The following is a 24,196-nucleotide window of genomic DNA, read 5'->3' on the forward strand; positions in this document are numbered from 1 at the left end:
CAGTCAGTGAGTGAGTGAGTGAGTCAGTGAGGGCTTTGCCTTTTATTATTATAGATGTATTTCATAATTATTGTAAATAACAAGGGATGTACAACATAAAAAATTAAAATTCCATACAGCCAGTGATCCAGTCAGGCTCTCTAGAGCTATGAGGCAGCACCACTGCCCACTGTGCCACCATTTCCTTTTTTTTGCAAATTGTACTGTTAGGCTTCTAAATTTCATATTGTAATGTATTCCTATTGCCCCCGTAAAGTGCTCTATGATGAGACATGATGCCTTTGGCGTTATATAATACAGGCTAATTGATTCAATGATCTGCACACCATGAAAAGTGATATCAAGGCAGTGGGCCACTGCAGTGTTCCTGCTTCTGTTCTCTTTTCCACACACATGAAGTCATTTAGACAAGATACCACTGCCTGCTTCTGTCTCACACCTCTGAGTCGATGAACAAGTAGAACACAACAACAGTGTTGTCACCTTACTGCTCACGAATGCAAAACCAGAAGATGTCAAAAAAATTTAACAGAATAATGCTGCTGTTTTACAAGAAAAGGAACTTGATGTGAAAAACTAGCAGGAAGCCTGGTTGCCTTTGTGCTCTTTCATGATGTTTCTCTTCTTTTGCATGTTATTTGAAGATGTTACTGATAATCCAAATATCAGCTAGTCCAGCCCATGTGTTTCTTCTCCTATATGAAAGAAGATATAATCTTTCTTTTTGTGATTCTCTGTCAATTTCTTTCAATGAAAATATTGTTACAAGTCCAACATAGGAAAATTAATTTGAATTGTCCATAGCATTAATGTCAATAAGCAAAGCAGTAATTTACATATCAGAAAAGGCTATTTAAACACCAGGCAATGATACACACCTTCTAAACCTGTGCAGAGTGTGAATGTCCACTGCCAGTGAGGACAGACTGATCTGAGACATCCACACGGCCTGCTAACCACCATTCTTGGAAACTTTAAGCAGCAGTTAGGCTTTAGGTAAGTAAAACTCAGTAAGAGTAAAGTGACTGTTCATTCTTCAGTCTATGTTGGCCACTTAGTGTCAGAAGGAACACGAGACTCACTTTAACTGGCAAACACCTTCAGCCTGAACAGCCTGGTAGAAACTAAAAGCTGTTATAGACAATGCAATTACCACACTTAATCTGAGAAGGTTTACATTTGTTAGATGCTTTTGTCTGTTTCAATCCTTCATTCTTCATCAGAACAGATCTTGTTGCCTCTGACTTCTACTGTGAAGTGCTACCTATGAAGGCCATGCAACAGACCAACAAGTAGAGTGGCACAGTAGCTCAGACACTTCATACTCCAGGACCCTGAGTTTCAGTCCTGGTTTAGTTACTGCCTGTGTGGATTTTGGATGTTTTTCATGCAGTATTTGTGCTTCTCAAGTTAACTGGTAATTACAAATTGGCATGGAAGGAGTGTTTTCACAAGTAAGCCCAGGCTGTACAGGTATTGCGTCTAGAGTTGGTTTAGTCTTTGTACTCCATGAAGGAGGTAAGCAGGTACAGTGCATGGATGCAAATGCAATTGCTTGATTACTTGAAGTACAAACATTTGTTTCTTTATTGTAGGAATTTTTTTTAAATCAGAAGAAAACATAAAGTTCAGAGCTGCTTTTCTCTCATTGTTACTCTGCAGGCTCCAGTTTTCAGCAACCTTGTAACAGAAAAAAATGAATTCATTTCATCGATTGAGTAGATGGATAAACATGATGGGCAGCATATTAATAATTCTTGCAGGTATGTCATTGCAATCTTGATTGTTAAGCCAACAGAGAAATATTATGAAAGAAGTAAAGATCTAAAGGTGAACGGCTCAGGTTAACAGGTATATGCAAACTGGAAGGGTGTTGTTGGGTGTGTGTGCAAATCAGGACTCTGTGATAGACCAGCAACTTGTCCAGGAATATGTGAGTTTGATAATATTAAGTTATACTGATTAAAGAACTCTAATGTGTACAATACAGTATGTTTATTCAATTTGTTTCCCAGTATTCATTAAGATGTCTGGTGTTCTGTTGTCAAGTCAGGCTTCTCAACACTTGCTGACATACAGCACAAGGTGGCAGGGTCAAGTTACCATTAGGATGGAGTGATGTTATGTGGAGTGGATGCTCAAACACTTTGAGAAGCCCACATTTGCAGTGCAGTGGTCACACAGCCATGTGCTACAACAGCCGAACTACATGATGTCTCTTTCCAGTTTAAACTCAGTCCTGAGTTCTCCTACTTCATCTGCTAAGTCTGTGTAAATGCCAAGTAAAATGAATGACCATCGAGTTCCCTCACTGTGTTTTCAGTTTTGCCCTCCACAATTCTTCTATTTCTTTATTCCCATTTCTGTTGTGCTTGATGTTTTCTGTTTTTTCACCACATGTCACGATTTTCAGCATTTTAGAAAACAGAAAAACAAGACCCTACAAGGACGACCTGAGAACTCAAGGACACTGCATACAACAAACAATTGTAAAAGAAAAACATAACATACAGCTAAGACAATGCTAAACATCTAAATAAATACTGAAAATCCTGACAAAAATAGGCTTACTTTAATACTTTTAGTATTGTTTCAAGATTTTTTGATAAAAGCCAAGCAAAATGACACATTTTATTGGCTAACTAAAAAGATTACAATATGCAAGCTTTCGAGGCAACTCAGGCCCCTTCTTCAGGCAAGATGTAATACAGAAACTGGAGTTCCCTTTGTTTATATACACACTTGGACAAGAAACAACTTTGGTAAATCTTTAAATGAAAAATCTTAAATCAGTAGTTTTGTCTGCCCAGAAGGCAGTAGCTCTGAGACGTCAAAAAAGTGTAAGAAACTCATAATGGCCTTCTGAGCTCCAGTGGAGCACTACAAGAGCCATTGTGTTCAGGTCACTTGCACAGTGATTTGGGTCACACCTGTGCAGGTCACCAGCCTTTCTTATTAGGTCCATTAGCTTCAATAGGTCAGTCAGTGTCATTTCCTGCTTTTCCTGACCTGCTGTCCTTTTGTCTTATGCTGTTTTCAGTTTAAGGTCAAATACCCTGAAGTCTCTTCATTGCTAGGATGGTCACCCTGAACTCTGAGGGCATCACTTATCAGGTTCTGGCTGAAAAACTGCCCTTCAACATTAGTGCAGGTCTTTGACCATGGGAAACAATCTTTAACAAAAGTTGATATGGAGCTTTATAAAGAATAAGGACACTACTGCATGTTTAGTGCTCAGCCACAGTTTGACAGTTGATGGTTTCCTTTTTGCTTTTTCTTTCTGACATTTTCTACTGCAGGATTCAGATTGTTTGTACTGCCTGTGCACGGATCCCAGGAGTTTAACTATCATTACGTAAAAGAACCGATGAACTGGACAAATGCACAGGCTTACTGCAAGAGTAACTTCACTGACTTGGTGACTATTGCAGATGAGAAAGAACTTCAGGAAATTCTGAACAATCTTACAAGAGAAAATGTCTCTGATGCAGAAATCTGGATTGGTCTAAAAGATATAAATATGAATAATGGAACTTGGAGCAACGGTGAAACATCTACCTATCGAAAGTGGAATGCTGGGGAACCAAACAATAGAATGTTAGCCTGTGGCAGCATGTACTACCACAGAAATGAAGTAAACCACAATGGCACCTGGAATGACTGTGGCTGTCAAAACCCTCAGTCATTCATCTGCTATGCAGGTAAGTTACTGAGCTAAGCACAGACTTTTGCCTTGAGGTAGAGTGGCACAAATGAGGCTCATCAGTGTCATACTGAATACAAAATCTGTAATTTACAAAAAAAAAAAAAATCCGACAGGAAAGGAAGCAAATAATTATTTACCAAAGATGTAAAATTAAGATACAGAAATATTATCTCGTGAAAGCAGAGTAAAGCAGAGTATATATACTGTACATATATATAACACTTGTTTTTCTTTTTAAAACCCATTACCACATCTTTCTGTAGTATTCAATTCTGTTAGACCCATTTTCAGTTCAGAAATATACAACAAATTATTTTTTCAACTTGAGATTGAATGTATTTTAATCATGTACATACATTACGTTTGTGATGTTCGTGTCTGCTAGACCCGGGAGCAATGCGTGTATGGAAAATGTCGATAAAACAAAGAAATTACAGTAATCCTTCGCTATATCGCGCTTCGACTTACATGGCTTCACTCGATCGCGGATTTTATATATAAGCATATCTAAATATATAACGCGGATTTTTTGCTGCTTCGCGGGTTTCTGCGGACCTTGGGCCTTTTTACTTTTGGTACATGCTCCCTCAGTGGGTTTGCCCAGTTGATTTCATACAAGGGACGCTATTGGGGGATGACTGAAAGCTACCCAATCAGAGCATGCAGTTAAGTTCATGTGGGCTAATTGGCTAAGCGACGGAGCACCGAATTTAATTCTGCTGCGTAAATCAGGAAGTCTCGCCTCGCTCATTCAGCATCAACGTGTTTCGCTGTGTAAAGAGTTAACTTTTGTGCTCTTTTGTGTTTATCTTTGTGCATAGTCAAGCCCTTCGTTATGTCTCCAAAACAATCAGCTCCTGATACTGCTTCAGGGACCGTGCCCAAGTGCCAACGGAAGATGCTAACAATTGCAGAAAAGGTAAAAGTGAACAGCTACACCGCTGTAGGACGCCATTACGGCATCAATGAGTCGACGATTCTTTTTATTTAAAAAGGAGGAAAAGAATATAAGATCTATGGCCACAGTGTTCTTTAACCAGGGCGCAAAATGAGCTGTAAGTGGATGTTATAAGGCGGTAGTCCGGATGGAATTTGCTTTAGGGATTTGGATTGAAGACTGCCGGAAGAAGAATAACGACAGTGCTACACAGTCACCTGAAGAGGCTCCTTTAGATGAGCTGTAACGGTCTCCTTTTTTATGCAGTAAAATTAAACTCATCGGTATCGGACAAGTCGTTGTGTCATTGTTGGTGAGTAACCATAATTAATTTTCAACGTACAGTACTTAGTACATGTACATACGTTTAGTGTCACTGTACACATATTTTACTGTATACAATTTTTCTGGCATTGTGCGCATTTATTGCTGGTGGACTGTCTATCGTAATGGCTGTAACATATATGATATCCGAGACGCTCGATATCTTTAAAATAATATTTAGGTTTTACTGTATATAAACAGTGTGTTTACATACATAATTTCAACGAATCTTACCTAATATCTAAGAGAATACAAAGGGTTTGCTGTATAACTGTGCGGGAAATGTTTATAAGAGTGTGGGAGAGTTTATAAGGGCTTAAAATATATGGAATACTAGCAGAATACCAGCCATGGAGAAGTAGTGTGTTAAAGAAGGTACGAAAAGAAAAGGAAAAATTTGAAAAACAACGTAACTTGATTGTTAATGTAATTGTTTTGTCATTGATATGAGTGTTGTTCTCATATCTATCTATCTATATATATATATATATATCTATATATATATATGTTGTTTTCATATCTATCTATATATATATCTCTATCTATCTATATATATATATATATGTTGTTTTCATATCTATCTATATATATATCTCTATCTATCTATATCTCTCTCTCTCTCTCTCTCTCTCTCTCTCTCTCTCTCTATATATATATATATATATATATATATATATATATACTCGCTTGGCAGTGGAGAAGTAGTGTGTTAAAGAAGGAAAGAGAAAGAAAAGGAAACATTTTGAAAATAACGTAACATGATTGTCAATGTAATTGTTTTGTCACTGTTATGAGTGTCGCTGTGATATATATATATATATATAGCAAAATACCCGCGCTTCGCAGCGATGTCATGTGTTAAAGAAGTTATGAAAAAGAAAAGGAAACATTTTAAAAATAATGTAACATGATTGTCAAAGTAATTGTTTTGTGTATTTGGCGGCAGCGTCACAAAGTTTTTTTCGTCTAGCTGCATCAGAAAATGTACCACAACGTCTGACATGCCTCCTTTTTAGTGTTTTCTCACAGCTTGGATTGCTGCTGTCATATATATATATATATACATACCTATCTAGGTGTATAGCTTTGGTCACTGAGTGCAAGGGAAAAATAATAAAATATAGTCTATAAGTTATTAAACAGTAAAACATTAACGTTTTAAGAAGTACAGGTACATTGAGCACTACTGGAGTGGTTTCAGGTAAACTACATTTTAAAGACTGTGTAACACAACAGGTAAGTAACTAACAGCAGCTAAAATGTATATGGATCATCTCTCGTAGTTGATCCCTTTGAAAGGCGCTACACGACGGCTGTGGTATAGAAATTACATTTTCTATGTGAACGCTCAAATTTGTGCCTGTGGTAATGTGCCTTACCGGCATTTAAAGAAAATTAGTTTTGTGTCCTCTGCAGTGTTAAGAGAGAAAGGCTTTGGTTTGGGATAAAAGGAAAAAAGGTGTAAAGAAAGGAAAGTTGCCTTTTCTTTTATATAGTATAGAGAGATGTGTTCGCTGACGTTATGATCGCCTTGTGTAGACTGGTGAGACGTCCCGCCATTAATCGGCTGTGATGGCACTGTCAGTCCTCCACTCGTGCGTGTTTCATAATCCGAGGTGAGGACCTCATAATCGTATACGTGCAAAAGAAAGTGTGAATCGCCTTAATATTATTTTGCCGTGGTGTAGAAAAGGGGTCCCGTGTTTGCACTTGTCTGGGCTATAGCGCAGGGGAGGAAGAAAAAATGAAAAGTGCTCACTTTGACTTAAAGCAGAAGCGCAGTCAGCGTCTCAAAGGCGGCACAGCTATGCTGCGCGCTGGCTGCTCGACTTTGCTGGGCAGGAGACCACAGTTTTGCAGACACGTTCATGATATCAAAAGTCTCAGCTCTTTGGAGGTCATTCATATATTATATATATAGCAAAATCCCGCGTCTCGCAGCGGAGAAGTAGTGTGTTAAAGAAGTAATGAAAAAGAAAAGGAAACATTTTAATAATAACGTAACATGATTGACATTGTCATGAGTGTTGCTGTCATATATATGCCTGCCTAAATAAGTCACCCTCGCTTTGCTCTTACTTTATTTACCGTTCATTTAATCATGGCTATTGGCGGAAAAATTGTAAAATGGAAGGAGGATGGCTTTACCAAAACAATTATTGATGGCGAATCGATTATTCATAAAGCTTGAATTGGTGATGTTTTTCTGTGTTAACCTCATATTTTTTCAGACTTCTTCTCAAACTAAGGTGGTGCGAGGGTAAAATGAATCGGGATGTGCTGATCAATGTAATCGGTGTACAGTACCAGGAAATCATGCATTGACAAAAGCTCCCCTTTGCTTGTAATGCAAAGTGTGATTAAATGCATTATTTTTTAACGTTATGGAGCACATGCATCGAAGCTTCTCAGCTGTGCTTGTGCTAAGAAAAGGACAGATTTTAAAATAACGTAACACGATTGTCAATGTAACCTTTTGTAAGTAGTGTCTGGAGGATTCAGTGTGGAGAAACTCTATAGAGACAGCGTGTGTATTAACTTGTGGATTTTTCTGTGAGTATTTGGTGGCAGTCTGACAAAGTTGCTTGAAGACGGCATTAGCAGCGAGCTCAGCTCAGACCGAAATTAGATGAATGGGAGGGGAGATGATGACGTGACTCCCCCCCCGCCTTAACTGTCAATCCCCCACAAACACAGTCTCTCGGAATTTGCATAAGCACACCCCTTCACCTACAATTTTAACTTAGTTATAAAGTGATCAAAACTCTCGTTTATATCCTGCGTCCTCTCATTAAACTTGTATCCCGCATTACCTGTGGGCATGTGAAACGCCAGCGTTAGCCTGTCTATGAACTTAGTTTAAAGTTTAGCTTTACACCTTGCTTTCTTTCCGAGGCAGCAACACTCATGAATATGGTAGTATATGTCACTCGCCGCTTCTTATTGTTTTTCGCTGCGTTCTCAATTATATAATGCATGTTTTCTTAAGCGCTTTTTGCAGGTCTTCCTGGTTTTCTACGCACTGCGTTGACAATCAGTTCACGTGATTACGTGGGAGGCGTGATGATGTCACACGAAACTCCGCCCTTCCAGCTCAACTCCATTACAGTTAATGGAGAAAAATACCTTCCAGTTATGACCATTAGGCGTAGAATTTCGAAATGAAACCTGCCCAACTTTTGTAAGTAAGCTGTAAGGAATGAGCCTGCCAAATTTCAGCCTTCTACCTACACGGGAAGTTGGAGAATTAGTGATGAGTCAGTGAGTGAGTGAGTGAGTGAGTGAGTGAGTGAGGGCTTTGCCTTTTATTAGTATAGATATATATATGCGTTCTGGAACACAACCCCCCACGATCGAGGAGGGATCACTGTACTTTTGAGGCGTTGTTTCAAAATACCCAAAACCTAATCTCACAGGACCAATCATTTACATCACCATTGATCATGAACTCCTCCGTCAGCTCCTCCATACCCACACAACCTCCAACAATACCATTTTCTTTTATACAAACACCTAATCCCATCAGACCAATCATTCTAATTTCCTTTCAAAATGGAATTGGGTAGGGATGCAAAAAATACATTGCTCTGCATATGTGACTTCTTTCCAAACACCAATCAGTATGGCAAAGAAAATCTCTGCTCAGATGACCTTAGAAATCATTTTAGAATAAAGAGAAGCTAACGTGAAAGGACCACATTGAAAGACAAAGAACTCTCATGATTGACTCTCAGAAAGGAGAACTATGGATTTCAAAAATAACGAAATTGAATGAAATTCTTGAAGAAGGATGGTGACACCCTTCTTTGCTGCCAATGTGATAAAGATGCAACCAGGGAAAACATGAATGACAGTTTCTCTTGTGCAAGACATCAGGTCTTCTTTTAAACATTTCATTCCAGACACCATCCAGAAAATCATTTTGGACTGTACAAATTTGGAGGAGAGGCATTGTTTTTTGGAGAGAGGTTGAAAGAAATTGACCAAACCAATTTAAATGCATACTTTGGGCTTCTTATACTTGCTGATATTTTCAGATCCAATGAAGAGTCCACTTAATACCTGTGGAATGCAGAAACTGGCCAAGAACCTTTCAATGAAACAATGTCTCTGCAAATCTTTTACAAAGTTTCCAGGATGCTGCTTTGATAACTGAGATACCAGACCACCTCAACAACAGGGAGAGAAGCTGGCTTCAATCAAGTCAGTGTGGAACAAGTGGCTGGAACACCTTCCCCTGTGCTACAACCCAGGACCCAACTTTACTGTTGATGAGTAGCTTATGCCCCTTCAGGAAATACATGCTATGTAAACCTGCAAAATATGGACTTAAGAACTGGGCTGCCTATGATGCTACATCATTATATTCACGAAACCTGCAGATATATACTGGAAAGCCTGATGGAGAAGCACCTCAGAAAAACCAAGGAATGTGGGTTGCCCTGGGCATGACACAGGAACTCAGTGGTCACAGCATCACATGTGACAATTTTATGTTTTGCACAATTTTTCTTCTTTAAGAGAAAGCTAATAATGGTGAGAACAATAAGGAAAAACAAGCCAGAGCTCCCACCTCAGCTGATAAGTACAAAGAACAGGCCTGTCAGTTCAAGTAAGTTTCTATTAACAGCCAACAAATTATCAGTGTTTTATATTCCAGAAAAAGAAGAAAAATGTGTCACTCATTAGCACACTGTATAGGGACCACCAAATTGAAAGTGAAGAGCATCATAAACCAGAAATCATTATGGATTACAATGCTACAAAAGTTGGAGTAGATAATGCAGATAACTCGGATAAATTGATGAGTGGCCACAGCTGTAAAAGAAGCTCCCTACGCTGGCCACTTGTAATATGTTTCAATATTTTGGAGGTCTCCGCTTACAGAGCATCTGACATCTGGATCCAAATTGGAATATTGGAAAGATACAGAGGAGATGACTCTTTTTCAAGAGCAGTAAGTAATTGGTAAGACATTAAATCTAGAGAAGACAACACATCCCAAGGACCCCATCCTCTACAGCCACAGAAGGAGGATGCTACAGCTACAGGACCACCAACTACAGAACTTGAAGCAAGTATGAGTGTGTGATTAGACTTTTAGAACTTACCAGTGCCCTTTCATCATTCTAGGTTGCTGCCAGTAGCAGCAAGAGGGAACGCTGTAGTGTTTGTAGACCCAAGAAGGACAGGAAGACACCATTTGCATGCATCAAGTGCAAGAAATACATTCGCAATGCACACAAAGTAAAATGCTGTCCTTGATGTGGTGTGTAGATGCTATGAATTTGTGTTATGTTATTTCATTATAACACTACATGTAAACTTTGTCCTTTCAATTTGTTCAGTTCAAGACAACAAACATCAATAGCACTGGACACCTTATCCCATTCATATTTGTTCAAGATGACTATGGTAGACTCCACCTACATCTTGATTATTATTGATTCCTACACAAAAATCACATTTTATCACAAGATTTGAAAAGTATCTTCGTTTATAAATGTGAACTTGCTGAGATAAACAGTAAATACTAAACATATGAGGTGTGTGTGTGTGTGTGTATGTACGTATGTGTGTTAAGTACTGCCCATTATGAATGAAGGCTCCTGGCATTCAACTAGTACTCTATTCTGGGTTGGTTCCTTTTCTGTTTAACACTGCTGATATAACTTCAAAAATTTTAAGTTTAATATGTGAAAGGTTTGACCATATTTGCTTTCCTTAAATAAGGTAAACATAATTAAAAATCTTAGCTTCAGTAGCATATTAAGTTTACGCTTGCACCACATCAAACAAATCTGTCAGACTTAAGACACAAGAGAAGGTGGTCTGTCACAGGTTTGGTAGAAGCAGACAGGTGTCTGTAGTGTCCACCACCTGCAGTGCCATATCTGTTTTTTTTTTTCTTGCAGTAAAAAGAAAGTTCCATGCAGTGAACACCAGTATGTCTTGGCTCTCAGCTCTTGAGCACTGCAATTCCAATTACAATGGCATGGCCACCATCCGAAATGAAAGAGAAGAGTGGCATTTGCTGAAGTCCATCAATGAAACCAACATACAGGAGAAAGTGTGGATTGGGATGAGGAGCTCCAGGGTCTTTGGATTCTGGTTCTGGATGAACGATGACCCGGTCACTTACGAAAACTGGGTAAATGACTCCTCAGTGACCCTTCAAGATAACAGGCACTGTGCCATCCTGGATCTAAATCAGACGGAAGTGGGTCAAGCAGGACTGTGCAGGACCAGCCCAATTTGTCTGCTACAGAGGTGAGTAAGTGGATGATGTGAATGATAGCACATTCTTAGAAGGCATGAAACCCATTTTTGAAATGCACACAATGTCTACACAAGCTTCTAAATTTAGCCTCAGGTTGTTGTTTCAATACTTTATTGTGTTATGACTAAATGCAAGACTAAGGTTGCCAATACGATAATGTATATTGATGATGAAATATTGCCCATTAAACTCACCCAGAGAGGTTCAACATACTGATGTTGTTTTGTGTTTCTACCAGAGTGCACTGACCAGCCATCATGGCAATTCTGCTGATGAAGTTTGGAGGTATAATCTGCCCCTGCATACTGCACAGCTTTGCTCAGGGCGCTTGTACCTGTGGTTCTCCTACACATCTACAGTGAAAAAATGAATCATCAAAGAGCTACTTAACATGACTCAAGTCTCCTCATGTGGTGTCTATTCTATATTCAGGAATTAGAAGCATAAAGACCTAAATCTTAATAAATAACAAATAGACTGAAACATCCAACAAACCTCCCCTGCTAATTTCACTCTTCACTGGCTTCCCTTCTCTCCTGGTGCAATATATTCATGAAAGTTACATTTTGTTCTCGAAATTCATTCACCTTTAAAATCCCTCAAATCTTTACTTTTCTGCACCAAAATGGGTCTCTCCTCTGATTCATTTTGCCACCTTTGACATTTTCAAGTCCAGTTTAGTTCAGTTCAATCTGATTTTTATTTGTATAGCGCTCTTCACTGACTGAAGATTCAGAGCACTGAAACAAGTTAACAGATAACATAACAGTGCAAATGTTACAAGCTGCATAATGAACATACATAAAAATACAGAAGGAGTTAAAATGCAGTAAAACAAAGCAACTTCAAATAGATTAACATTAACATGTCCAAACCTTACAACTCCATTAATGTTATCATTGAGAAATGTCCAGCTGACAACAGAGGAGATGAACAAAAACTTCAGCCAGCAACATCCATGGAGAAAATGAACTACATGGGATTAACAGACAGTTATAACAGAGAAAGTCTGCCACAGTCACAGTCCTGGCTGCCCGTTTCCTCCTGTTGTGGTGTGAAATTTAGCATATAAGTTGATAAATATTTTGTGTGTCTTTATTTGTAACTTATAACACTAATGTCTATCATTGATAAGAACAGCAAAGGTTTGATGGTTAAGAACCCATCCCACTTGTTAGGACTGAGTCTTTGTAATTTTACGACAGGCTCAGGGGAAGTGCCTGAAACCAGTTTGGTAAGTGATTCTCTGCAGGACTCTCTCAATCAACCCTCACAGGAAAGTCAATCTACTGAGCTGGCAAGCATCAGCTGAACAAATGATGCCTTAACTCGAAACATTTAAAGTAACTATAAGTCTGTGTGCCGCCTGAAAATATACATCAGCATTTATCAGGTTGTATGGTTGCCAATATTCACTTGCACTTTGCTTATTGTTATTACTTATGAATATTATCAATAATAAATTTTTTAAGTTCTAACTTAATTCCTGCTTGTCTTTTACTTTGCCTAATTGCCTGAGGTTATAAACGTGGACCGGAAGGTATATGGTACAATACCTTATAAACAGTGGTAAGTCTGTGAGATTTGAGGCATTCTGACAAAGGCTACACATTAATAATTCAAAAGGGGAAAGTAGAGCAATATAGAATTCTACCAAGACATAACACCTCCTGCGTATTTTATGTCACTGTAGAAGTTTGGCTGTGCAGTGTAATTAGAAGTCAGAATCCTTCATCAAAGTCAATGAAGAGGTTTTAATGCGCAAGCCCTTCAACCTTACACTCTTTTATTATTGTGCCCTGCACTTCCCACTTCCATGCAGGTGGTTTCTCTTACTGGATGGTGAGGGAAAATTTAAATATGGTTGTTAGATGACATACAGTACCTACACAATTTGACTTAATTTTCTGAACTGCAAAGGCATGGCTGGCAGCATTACCCAGTGAGGATTCCCATGAAGTGGAAGCAAGGAGGAAGGCAGCTTCTTTAGGGCACTGTCTCCGTCAGGATGATAGATGGCAGCCATCCTGGACTGCAGCAGTGCCACTGTTCCCAAAGGGCATCATGGGAATTGGATTTCTTTGACTCAGCCCTGTTTGGTGCTGTGGGTGCCACAAGGGGGTTCTACAGGGACTGGGTGATGCCTTTGGGACACACAGAAGGAATTACTGAATAGAAGCTGCCTGCCACAACACCGGGAGCTAGAGACAGAAGGAAGAGGTACAAAGCTTGCTGGAGGAGGAGTGGAGGTGGAAGGAGAGACACAAAGACAGAGTGCTGTGTATTGGTTTGTGCTTTTGTAACTGTGCTATGCAGGTGGTAAACTATTGGGAAGAGTTTCCCACAGCTGAATAAAAGCCTTGTGTGTTGCAGAGACTTGTACCTGTGTCTGTCTCTGTTAGGTTTGGGGAGCTGGAGCACCTCCTACTGGCCACAATATATATAAATAAAATACATAAACACACATACACCAAAATACAAACATAAATAACTTATACATACATACCTGCACAAGAACAAAATGAACACTGTATAATCAATATGAATATAATGATTTAAACACTTAAACTTATGAACTAAAAAGGAAGTGAATAAAAGTGCTTTGTTAGTAAAAACTTAATACTATGAATTGTGAGAGCTGCCCTTATTGTGAGGTTGACACTTCTGATTTTCAGACACCTTTTCCTGTGATGGGGGTGGCACGGTGGTGCAGTGATAGTGCTGCTGCCTCGCAGTATGGAGACCTGGGTTCACTTCACAGGTCCTCCCTGTGTGGAGTTTGCATGTTCTCCCGTGTCTGTGTGGGTTTCCTCCCACAGTCCAAAGACATGCAGGTTAGGTGCATTGGTGGTTCTAAATTGGCCCTAGTGTGTGCTGTTTGTTTGGGTGCCTTAGGTGGCTGGCGCCTGCCGGGTTTGTTCCTTCCTTGCGCCCTGTGCTGGCTGGGATTGGCTCCAGCAGACCCCTGTGACCCTGTGTTAGGATATAGCAGGTTGGTTAATGACTGACTGACTGACTTTTCTGTGACTGTTTATATCCAGATTTCACGAGCTATTTTATTTTCTATTATATTTTCTTAACCAGCTGCTCTCAGGTTTCAATCCAGGTAGTTCTTCATGTGGTGGGTGCAGCAACCCATTGGTATTTCACAAATCTGTCATCATCTATTTATGGTCATTTACTGTTACAGAGCTTCCAACAGATCTAAATAATAAACGTTCTTTCTGAAAGCTTCACGTTGATGGGTCTTTTAGGAACCAAAAATGGTTCTCCTGTGTTATCATTCTGAAGAGCCACTCAGGCAACTTTATTTTTAAGAGCATACTTTGGGGAAGACTGCTGTTTTCTTGCAGTAGCCTTATCAAGATTATTGAGGTTGCTCCTCAATGATTAGACCATCTACAGTAAAAAGTAAGACATAGTTTGGTTGGTAAGTGACATATAGCCAAAAGAGTTACGTTTTATGTATCACAATGAAACACGCATGTTTGTTAGTGTTAGTGATACTGAATCTACGGTGGCCCCAAAGGGCAAGTGACAAAAATTTAAAGGTGTGCTGCGCACAATTAAACAAGGAGACACACTTAAGGTGACGCACATTCAAACGAGGTGACACGCAAAAATTAAATGTGGTGCCGTGCAAACTTAGAGATGACGCTCACAATCAGAAGGGTGACGACAAGTAAAAGTGTACAGAAAGGGTAGGTACACTGGCAAAACAAAGGGAAAACACTGATTGGTGTAAAAGTTTTCCTGTCAGTCCATTGGGGAACTTTCCGGTTAAGTTGTTTGTTGAGTGAGGGAAAGTTAGCATTCTTTTTTCAATTAAATTGTTGGCGATCTCAGTTCCCGATGTATGTACATGATGGTGTACATTAACAGGCAGACATCCATTTCTTTTTTTCCTTGCAAGAGTTATTAAAAAAAGATCCCAAAGTAAACTAGAGGTGTTTCATGTTCTTTTTTTTTTTTTGCCTGCAGTGCGCTGCTTGATTGTTTGTTCCAGTTTGTTAAAGAATCGACATACCATTTTATTATAATAACAATCACTAAAGGATTTATTTGTAACCTAAAGGGTGTCTGTGGTGATTTTATGTTCGATTGGGTGCCGTATCATTTGGAGAGCTATAGCAGCAAAAGAGACAAATAAATCAACCCTCACGTTCATCAGTTATATGTGCTCCGAGTGTTAATGTTTGAGAGTTCTGGATATTGCACAGTATTACTTGTTCAAGTTAACAAGGCATTTCTTTAAGAAGTGCAATGACTTATACCGAAAGTAATAAGTGCAACAGAGCAGGATGAAACAGTGCAGGATGACTCAGTAAAGGAATCACACAAGGTTGGCCTGCACAGTGTGATCCCACGCCTTATTCACAGTACAGAGATGAGTTGTCTGTATTGGATGGACTTTTATGTAAGCGATCAATAGTACTATAGTTACAAAGGACCAGCAGTACAAAATATTACTAAAGATACATGAGGAACACCTGGGCATGGAAAAAACTAGGAGATGAACAAAAGCTGTGCTTTATTGGCCCAACATGGGCACAGATATAGAAAGGGCTATAAGGTGATCTGAAACATCTCAGAAATAGAGGACAAAACAAAGCAAAGACCCAATGTGGACAGAAAATGTTAAAGTGCTTAAGCCATGGAGCAAAGTTAGTATTGACTTATTTATGCTTGGGGGAAAAAATTATGTGCTAATACTTGATTATTATCCTCATTATCTGGAGATGGTATTTATTAAACCAGACCACAGCCTTGAAAGTTATAACCCATAACAAGTCCATTTTTGCATCTCAAGGAATCCCAGATGTGATAATGGCAGACAATTTACAATTTCATTGTGCAGAGTTTAAGGATGTTGTAAGAGCTTATGAGTTCAGGCATGTGACCTCCAGTCAAAATTATCCACAGTCAAATGGATTGATAAAGAACGGAGCGAAAATAATCAAACGGTTGATCAGGAAATCAGGTGATTCATAAACAGACCCTTACATTTGGGTCTACTAAATTATAGGTCAACTTTTTTGTCAAATGGCCTGTCACCAGCTGAATGTATATTTGACAATAATAATAATTCTTTACATTTAAATTGTGCTTTCTTCACTACATTACATAGTGATGAGGGGAGTCACTTCAAGGACCACCAATGTGTAGCATCCACATGGATGATGTGACAGCAACCATTTTGTGCCAATACAATAACCACACATTAGCTATTAAGTGTTGAAGTTTTGTGAGAGATAGCCAATTAGAGAAAGGTGATGATTGACTCTTTATGAAGGATGCCCAGGGAGCTTTTATGACCACAGAGAGTCAGGACTTCAGTTTTACATCTCATCTGAAGGTTTACAGCACATTGTCCCTGTCACTGCACTGGGATCCACATTTAGACCACAGGGTATGTGTTTCACTAGCCATCAGCAGCTCAAGCTTTTCCTGGTTGGTTTCCCATTCAAGTTCTCACAGGGGCCTCACATGCTTACCCTCAGGTGCTTAGCCTCAGGCAGATGACCTGTTCTGAACTGCATTTGGTATGGCTTCTGGTAATACTTTTAATAGTATAATAGGCAATTAAAAACTAGAATACCCCACCAAGCAGAACATCCTAGTGAAAAGAACAAAAATGTAATAGAGAGAAAAATAAGAAAAGAGTTCAAAATTCAAAAGAAGTCTTATGACAAAGGTGCAAATGTCCTGAAAGAACCCCAATCCAGATGATAGAGTAAAATTACATGATGGAAAACAGTAGAGCGTTGAAGCTCAGGTTTTAAATAATGTGTCACCAAGGCCTCCTGAAAGGGAAACATAGAGAAGAAACAGGAGACATTTACTTATTCCTGAAAAGGAACACAATGAGACAAATGAAGTACAAGTTGTTATGTTATTAAAGCCACGGGACAACGACTTGTCTTTGAACCTCCACTTTATTAAGTGCGCACACACCTTCTTTTTACACTCCGTATCCCTGTGCACTACCCAGGACTGTCCGGTCCACAACAACACATTACCGGAACCTTTGTTGCTATAAGGCATAACATCACATCTTCCCCCCTTTAAAAGATAATGACTTTCCCTTGCAATCTTATGTTGTATCAGTTTGTTCTATTACCCAAAAGAACATCTTCATAATAACATCACAACCCAACCATCACAGAACTTTCACAATCTTGAATCAACTTTTTTTTAATATATATATATATATATCAGTCAACAGACTTCAATTAATCTTTCAGGAGGTCTAACAGTGCGTTTTGGTCTGCAATACTTCTCAGGTAAAACAGTAACTTGTTTTGTTAGATCAGAGTTAGTGTGATCCACAGAACCTTTGTCAACTTGTTGACTTGCGGAAATGTCAGAATCATCTGATCGCGACTCTGTTTCTTGAACAGTCACTTGTTGTCTTAAGTCCCCTCTGTTCCTTCTTAGAATTGCACCCCGCTCGGTCTGAATCTCATATGAGCGTGTAAGTACTTCTCTTCAACACAACCTTGTTGCATCCATGTTCCTGATGCATGGTTCAGGATTCGAACTCTATCACCAGGCTTGAGTTTTCGCAGGATCTTTGCTTTCTTGTCATAGTTTCCTTTTTGTTTGTTTTTAAGTTGTTGTTTTTCCTGTTTAACTTTGTTCGCCCCAGCAGGTGTCAACAGGTCCTGGTGAATGAGTAAGTTAGTGCGTATCCTTCGACCCATCAGCATTTGGGCTGGGGACAACCCATTTTGAAGAGGAGCACTCCTGTAAATCATTAGACTCTTGTGGAAGTCGGTCTTTCCATCGTGACTCTTCTTCATGAGAGCTTTCACAATCTTTACAGAACTCTCCGCTAGCCCGTTGGACCTAGGGTAGTTTGGGCTTGATGTGGTGTGTTGAAATCCCCACTCTGCAGCGAAGACATCAAACTCCCTACTGCAAAACTGCGGCCCATTATCAGAGAACACTTCACAGGGAACTCCATGTCTTGCAAAGACTGTCTTCAGAAAAGCAATGACAGCTTGGCTGGATGTCGCCTGAAGTGTTGCAACTTCTGGATAGTTTGAGAAATAATCAGTAACTACAATGTGGCTCTTACCATTGCAGTCAAACAGGTCTACCCCAACCTTTTGATATGGATAATCGGGCACTGGATGAGACATGAGTGGCTCTGCTTGTTGCCTGGGTCTGTATGTAAGGCATATTTCACATGAAGCTGTAAGCTGACTGATGTCGTGATTTATCCTTGGCCAATACATTACCTCACGGGCCCTGCGCTACATTTCTCCTCTCCCAGATGCCCCTCATGAACCTTGTGCAGCATCTCCTTGCGCATTGACACTGGGATGACAAACTTGTTCCCTTGAAGATGATGTCATCTACTACTGAAAGCTCTGCTCTGCATGACCAGTAATCTTGAATTTGCTTTGGACAGTCACTTTTCTTTCCTGGCCAGCCTTCTAATATGGTCTCTAAGTTGTGTCAATGTTCCATCCATATCGGTTGACTTTCTGATTTGTTCAGTTTTCTCTGAGGACACTGGAAGAGAGGTTACAATCATGTCGACATACGCTTGTATGTCCGCACCTTTCTCACTGGTAAGGCTCTCATGCCTGTCGACAGCCGAGAAAGTGTATCAGCTGCGAACATGAATTTTCCTGGTGTATAGATCATGTTGACGTCATATTTTTGGAGTCTGATGAGCATTCGTTGGATTCTCATAGGACAGTCATTTAAAGCCTTAGACATTATTGACACCAATGGCTTATGATCCGTTTCCACTTCAAAGGACTGGCCATAGACATACTGGTGGAACCTTTCACAGGCATACGTAGAAGCTAAAAGTTCCTTCTCGATTTGTGCATAGTTGGTTTCTGCACTCGTCAAGGCCCTTGATGCATAGGCTACCGGCTGCCAGCTCTCAGCATGTTGCTGCAAAAGCACAGCACCTAGGCCATATTGTGAGGCATCTGCTGAGATTCGTGTCCTCTTGTGCGGGTCATAGTATCGGAGCACTGGCTCCTCTGTGATGATGCGCTTCAATTTTTGAAAGCACATCTCCTGCTCGTGAGCCCACATCCATTCATTCTTTTGCTCGAGGAGACATCTGAGTGGAGCTGAATGCGTTGACAGCTGGGGAATGAATTTGGCCAGGTATGTGACCATTCCGAGGAATCTCCTGACTTCCTCTTTATTTTGAGGCCGTTCCATGTTGACTATTGCTGAAGTTTTTCTTGGGTCTGGCCTGACCCCATCCTCAGACAAAACATCTCCCACGAAAGTTAAGCTCTTGACTGCAAACTCACATTTCTCCTTGTTTAATTTTAGGTTCGACTGTCTTATTAGCTCCAGGACCTGCCTCAATCTTGCATCATGCTCCTGGCGGTCGGAACCCCACACAATTATGTCATCCATCATCGTCTCTACCCCTGGTAGGTGTTCAAAAATCATGTGGATTGTTTTGTGGTATACTTCAGGTGCTGATAGAATACCATAAGGTAGACGGAGAAAACGATATCTGCCTTCTGGCGTATTGAAGGTACACAGTTTAGAACTTGCTTCATCAAGTTTCAATTGATGCGACGCATCAAGCTTACTGAACCACTTTGCTCCAGCGAACTGAGACATAATCTCTTCTCTAGTTGGTAGTTTAAAATGTTCACGTTTTATGGCCCTGTTGAGATCTCTTGGATCAAGACATATTCTCAAAGAGCCATTCTTCTTGAGCACAATGACTAGTGAACTCACCCAGTCTGTTGGTTCATCGATTTTCTTAATGACATCCAGCTTCTCCATGCGAGCTAATTCCTCTTTGAGCTTTTCTCGTAATGCAAATGGAACTTTTCTGCATGCGTGCACTACAGGAGTCACAGCGCCATCTGTATTTATTCTGTGTTCCCCAGGCAGACATCCGAGTCCTTTAAAACATCCTTATACTCCTCCATAAATGAAGTTTCATCTGTTTTGCATTGTGATGTCACTACAAACACTCTCCTCAACAAGTCCAGTTTTTCACATGTGCTCAGTCCCAGAATTGGCTGAACGCTCTTTTCCACAATCAGCATTTGTGTCTTTAGCAGCTGTCCTTTATGTTTCAGTGTCACTAGGCAGATTCCTTTGACAGGGACATCCTCACCTGTGTATCCTGTTACTTTTATTTTTGTTGAATGTATTTTGTTTTAACTTTGAGGGTTTCAGTAGTCATTCATAGACAACAGGTTAACTTGTGCACCTGTATCTAATTTGAATGGAATTATTGTCTCATTTACTGTCAGTGGTACAATCCATTCAGCTTTTTCTGTCATGTTTGTTTGAACAGAATCTACAAAGAATTCCTCTGGCTGTTCTTCAACTGTGTGTACTTTTTTCTCTGTACCATCAGTTTTACAACACTTTGCAAAATGATTATTCTTCCCGCAACGATTACAAGTTTTTCCATATGCAGGACAAGATCTTGGTATATGTATCCCTCCACATCTACCACACCTGCTTTTGTGATTTTCTCTCTCTGGTGTCTTTGTTTTGTAAGTTGTTTTTTGTGCTGCTCCTCACTTTTTACTGCGTGTACTGTAGCAGTATCCCTTTGCAGTTCTTTGGCTTGTCGCGAGTTATTTCAGCAGCTCTACACATGTTGACAGCTTTCTCTAATGTCAAAGCTGGTTCACGTAGCAGTCTTTCCCTGAGACACTATTCTGTCTCTCACTAGTGAATCTCTTAAATCTCCGAAGTCACAAGTCTTACTCAGTGTGTGCAGTTCAGCAAGATACTGGTCAAAAGCCATCCCTTGTCTCTGATCAGCGGAGAAAAATTTGTATCTCTCAAACGTGACATTCTTGCTTGGCACAAAGTATTCTTCAAACTTTGTCATGAGAGCAGTCAGTGTTAAATTTGCCTCGTCAAGTTGAAAACTATTATATATATCCAGTGCATCCTCACCTATCACGTGTAGAAAGATTGATGCTTTCAACTTCTCATCATCTCCACCGCGCCACTGGCAGCAAGATAAATGTTGAATCTCTGTTTGAAACGTTTCCAGTTATCAGCAAGATTACCGACGAGCTGCATAGGCGATGGTGGATTTAACTTCTCCATGACGGAAAACACTCAGAGTTCTCTTACTTTGTTTCAACGATGTCTTTTCGTCCTGCCTTCGAAAATATTTCAGTGCCGCTTTTTTTTTAGCACTCGGCTCGTGGCTCGTTTCTCGTCACGCTCCTCCCTCGGCGCTCTCCGTGCAGGTATCGCTCACCGTGGGTCTCGTCTCACTGGCGTTTTACTCATCCACTCTCCGGTGTCCGCCAGTCCCTATTTCTGACACCATGTTATGTTATTAAAGCCACGGGACAACGACTTGTCTTTGAACCTCCACTTTATTAAGTGCGCACACACCTTCTTTTACACTCCGTATCCCTGTGCACTACCCAGGACTGTCCGGTCCACAACAACACATTACGGAACCTTTGTTGCTATAAGGCATAACATCACACAAGTGAGTAAAAATTTAAAAATAATAGAATCTGGGATTGAAACAAATGAAATAAAAAAAGAGCACTGGGCAACGAGCAGGGATTAGAAAGTATGGTGGAATAATTAAGCCACCTTAGAGACTAATAGAACGAATGTAAAAGCTTGTTAGAATCTGTTAAAATGTTATAATCATAAGGAGGTTGGCTGCAGTGTGAGTGAGGTGGTGGCCGAAGGCAGGGACTTTGGTGGTCCGATCCTCGGCTACTGAAGCTGGCTCTTGGGATGTGGAATGTCACCTCTCTGAAGGGAAGGAGCCTGAGCTAGTGTGCGAGGTTGAGAGGTTCCGGCTAAATATAGTCAGACTCATCCTCGACGCACAGCATGGACTCTGGAACCAGTCTACTTGAGAGGGGCTGAACACTCTACCACGCTGGAGTTGCCCCCGGTGAGAGGCACCAAGCGGTTGTGGGCATACTTATTGCCCCCCGACTTGGAGCCTGTTCTTTGGGGTTTACCCAGTAGACGAGAGGGTAGTCTCTCTTAGCCGGGTGGGGAGATGGGTCCTAAATGTTGTTTGCACATATGCGCCAAACAGCAGTCTGGAGCACCCAGCCTTTTGGAGTCCCTGGAGAGGGTGCTAGAGGCGCACCTGCTCAGGACTCATTCATTCTGCTGGGAAACTTCAATGCTCACGTGGGCAATGACAGTGAGAGTTGGAAGGGCGTGACTGGGAGGAATGCTCCCGCCCGATCAGAACCAGTGGTGTTTTGTTATTGGATTTATCGTCATGGATTGTCCATAACGAACACCATGTCAAGGCATAGGGTGTCCTTATGTGCACCTCGCACACAGGACACCCTAGGCCTCAGTTCGATGATCGACTTCGTGGTCGTGTCATTGGACTTGCTGCCACATTTCCTGGACACTAAGGCAAAGAGGGGCGGGGCTGTCAACTGATCAGCTCCTAGTGGTGAGTTGGCTTCGTTTGTGGGGAGGATGCGGACACGCCTGGTAGGCCCAAACGTATTGTGAGGGTCTGCTGGGAACGTCTGTCAGAGTCCCCTGTCAGAAGCAGCTTCAACTCCCACCTCTGGCAGAACTTCTACCACGTCCCGAGGGAGGTGGAGGACATTGAGACTGAATGGGCCATTTTCCGTGCCTCTATTATTGATTTAGCTGACGGAGCTGTGGACGTAAGGTGGTTGGTGCCTAAGTGCACTAAGTGAAAGCGTGGCTTAGCTCAGGCGGTGCGGCTGTTTTAATCGAATCTGCGCATTGGATTACAGTTTTACTCATGCGGACCGCCAGGGAAAGAAGGGCGGTGGCTTGGCAAACATTTACTCGAGCGGTTAAAATGTAAAGATGTCTGTTTTGGTAAATTCAAGTCCTTTGAGTATCTCGCCGTTGTTTTTCATGAAGATTCTCACGTTCTAGTTTTATCCTTGTATAGACCTCCTAAATTTAATGCGGCTTTCTTTGAGGAATTTTCAGACTTAATGTCAATTTTAATTACGAACTATGATACACTCTTAATAGTCGCGACTTTAACTTTCATATTGATAATCAGTGTGACCAAAAGTAAAGAAATTCATGAACCTCCTGGACTCTTTTGATTTGAGACAGCTCGTTAATCAGCCTACACATAAAGCAGGTCATACGTTAGACTTAGTATTACCAAAGGACTAAGAGTTGATGTAAAGCAGGTCATTGATATTGGTCTATCAGACCATTTTCTTCTACTATTTAATATAGAAATAATGATAGAAAACATTCATGAGAAGCATATTGTTAAAAAACGCTTCTTTGACTCATCAGCAGCTTTAAAACTTACAAACATTCTAAGCAATCAGTCCGTTTATAGTGCCAACTATAATAGCGAGGATAATGTAAATAGTAAGGTGGAAAATTTAATACTAAAGTGAGAGCTGCTGTTGACATAGTTCACCTGAAAAGACAGTTAAAAAATCTTCTAGCATTGTTATACCATGGAAGACCCAAAGAGTGTCTGATTTAAAGAGAACATGCCGTAGAGCTGAGCGTAAATGGAGGAAAACTAAACTAACTATCCACTATAAGATATTGAAGGTTAAAATAACAGAATACAATAACACTGTCCGTCTTGAGAGGCTGCTATTTCTCTAATATTATAAATAACAATGCTAGTAATCCCAGAGTCTTATTTTCTACAATTGATCATCTGCTAAACCCAGGTAACACAAAGGAATGCCTCCAAAATACTTCCAGTGAAACCTGTGAGGCTATTGCTGTATTTTTCAATCAAAAAATTAATGATATTAGAAATAACATAGTATATCTCTCCAACACTGCGGATCCTCCTAAGCCCCATTACTCCGTTATAAACAAATTCAATTCTTTCACCAGGATAGATTTACCTGATTTACATAGAATAATCTCTCAACTGAAACCCTTCACCTGTGTCCTTGACCCAATACCAACAAGTTTTTTCAAAGAAGTATCGGGCTGCTAATTGATAATATTC

General features: G+C 40.3%; 1 protein-coding gene across 3 annotated transcripts; it reads left to right on the forward strand.

Annotated features, from left to right (window-relative positions):
- Nucleotides 1-902: 902 nt before the first annotated feature.
- LOC120539154 (L-selectin-like) lies at nt 903-19,789 on the forward strand. 3 transcript variants are annotated; one of them, XR_005635563.1, is made up of 5 exons: nt 903-996; nt 1,663-1,763; nt 3,300-3,701; nt 10,883-11,340; nt 11,486-12,328. XR_005635563.1 is itself a non-coding variant. In XM_039768963.1 (5 exons), exons 2-5 carry the CDS (start codon nt 1,697-1,699, stop codon nt 11,493-11,495), a joined length of 834 nt encoding a protein of 277 aa, XP_039624897.1. In that variant the 5' UTR covers nt 903-996; nt 1,663-1,696; the 3' UTR covers nt 11,496-12,328. The 3 variants fall into 3 exon arrangements, 2 of the variants coding, with proteins under 2 accessions (XP_039624897.1, XP_039624898.1); XM_039768963.1 differs by having other exon boundaries at nt 10,883-11,237; XM_039768964.1 differs by lacking the exons at nt 10,883-11,340; nt 11,486-12,328 and adding an exon at nt 19,558-19,789.
- The last annotated feature ends 4,407 nt before the right edge of the window (nt 19,790-24,196 follow it).

This window comes from Polypterus senegalus, chromosome 11, assembly GCF_016835505.1.
Source record: "Polypterus senegalus isolate Bchr_013 chromosome 11, ASM1683550v1, whole genome shotgun sequence".
NCBI lineage: Eukaryota > Metazoa > Chordata > Cladistia > Polypteriformes > Polypteridae > Polypterus > Polypterus senegalus.

Excerpts from the sequence above, each read along its gene's own strand:
- LOC120539154 (XM_039768963.1), top strand. The coding sequence starts at position 1,697 with ATGAATTCATTTCATCGATTGAGTAGATGGATAAACATGATGGGCAGC. Across the intron at positions 1,764-3,299 it reads CATATTAATAATTCTTGCAG|GATTCAGATTGTTTGTACTG; the intron begins GTATGTCATTGC and ends TTTCTACTGCAG. Across the intron at positions 3,702-10,882 it reads GTCATTCATCTGCTATGCAG|TAAAAAGAAAGTTCCATGCA; the intron begins GTAAGTTACTGA and ends TTTTTCTTGCAG.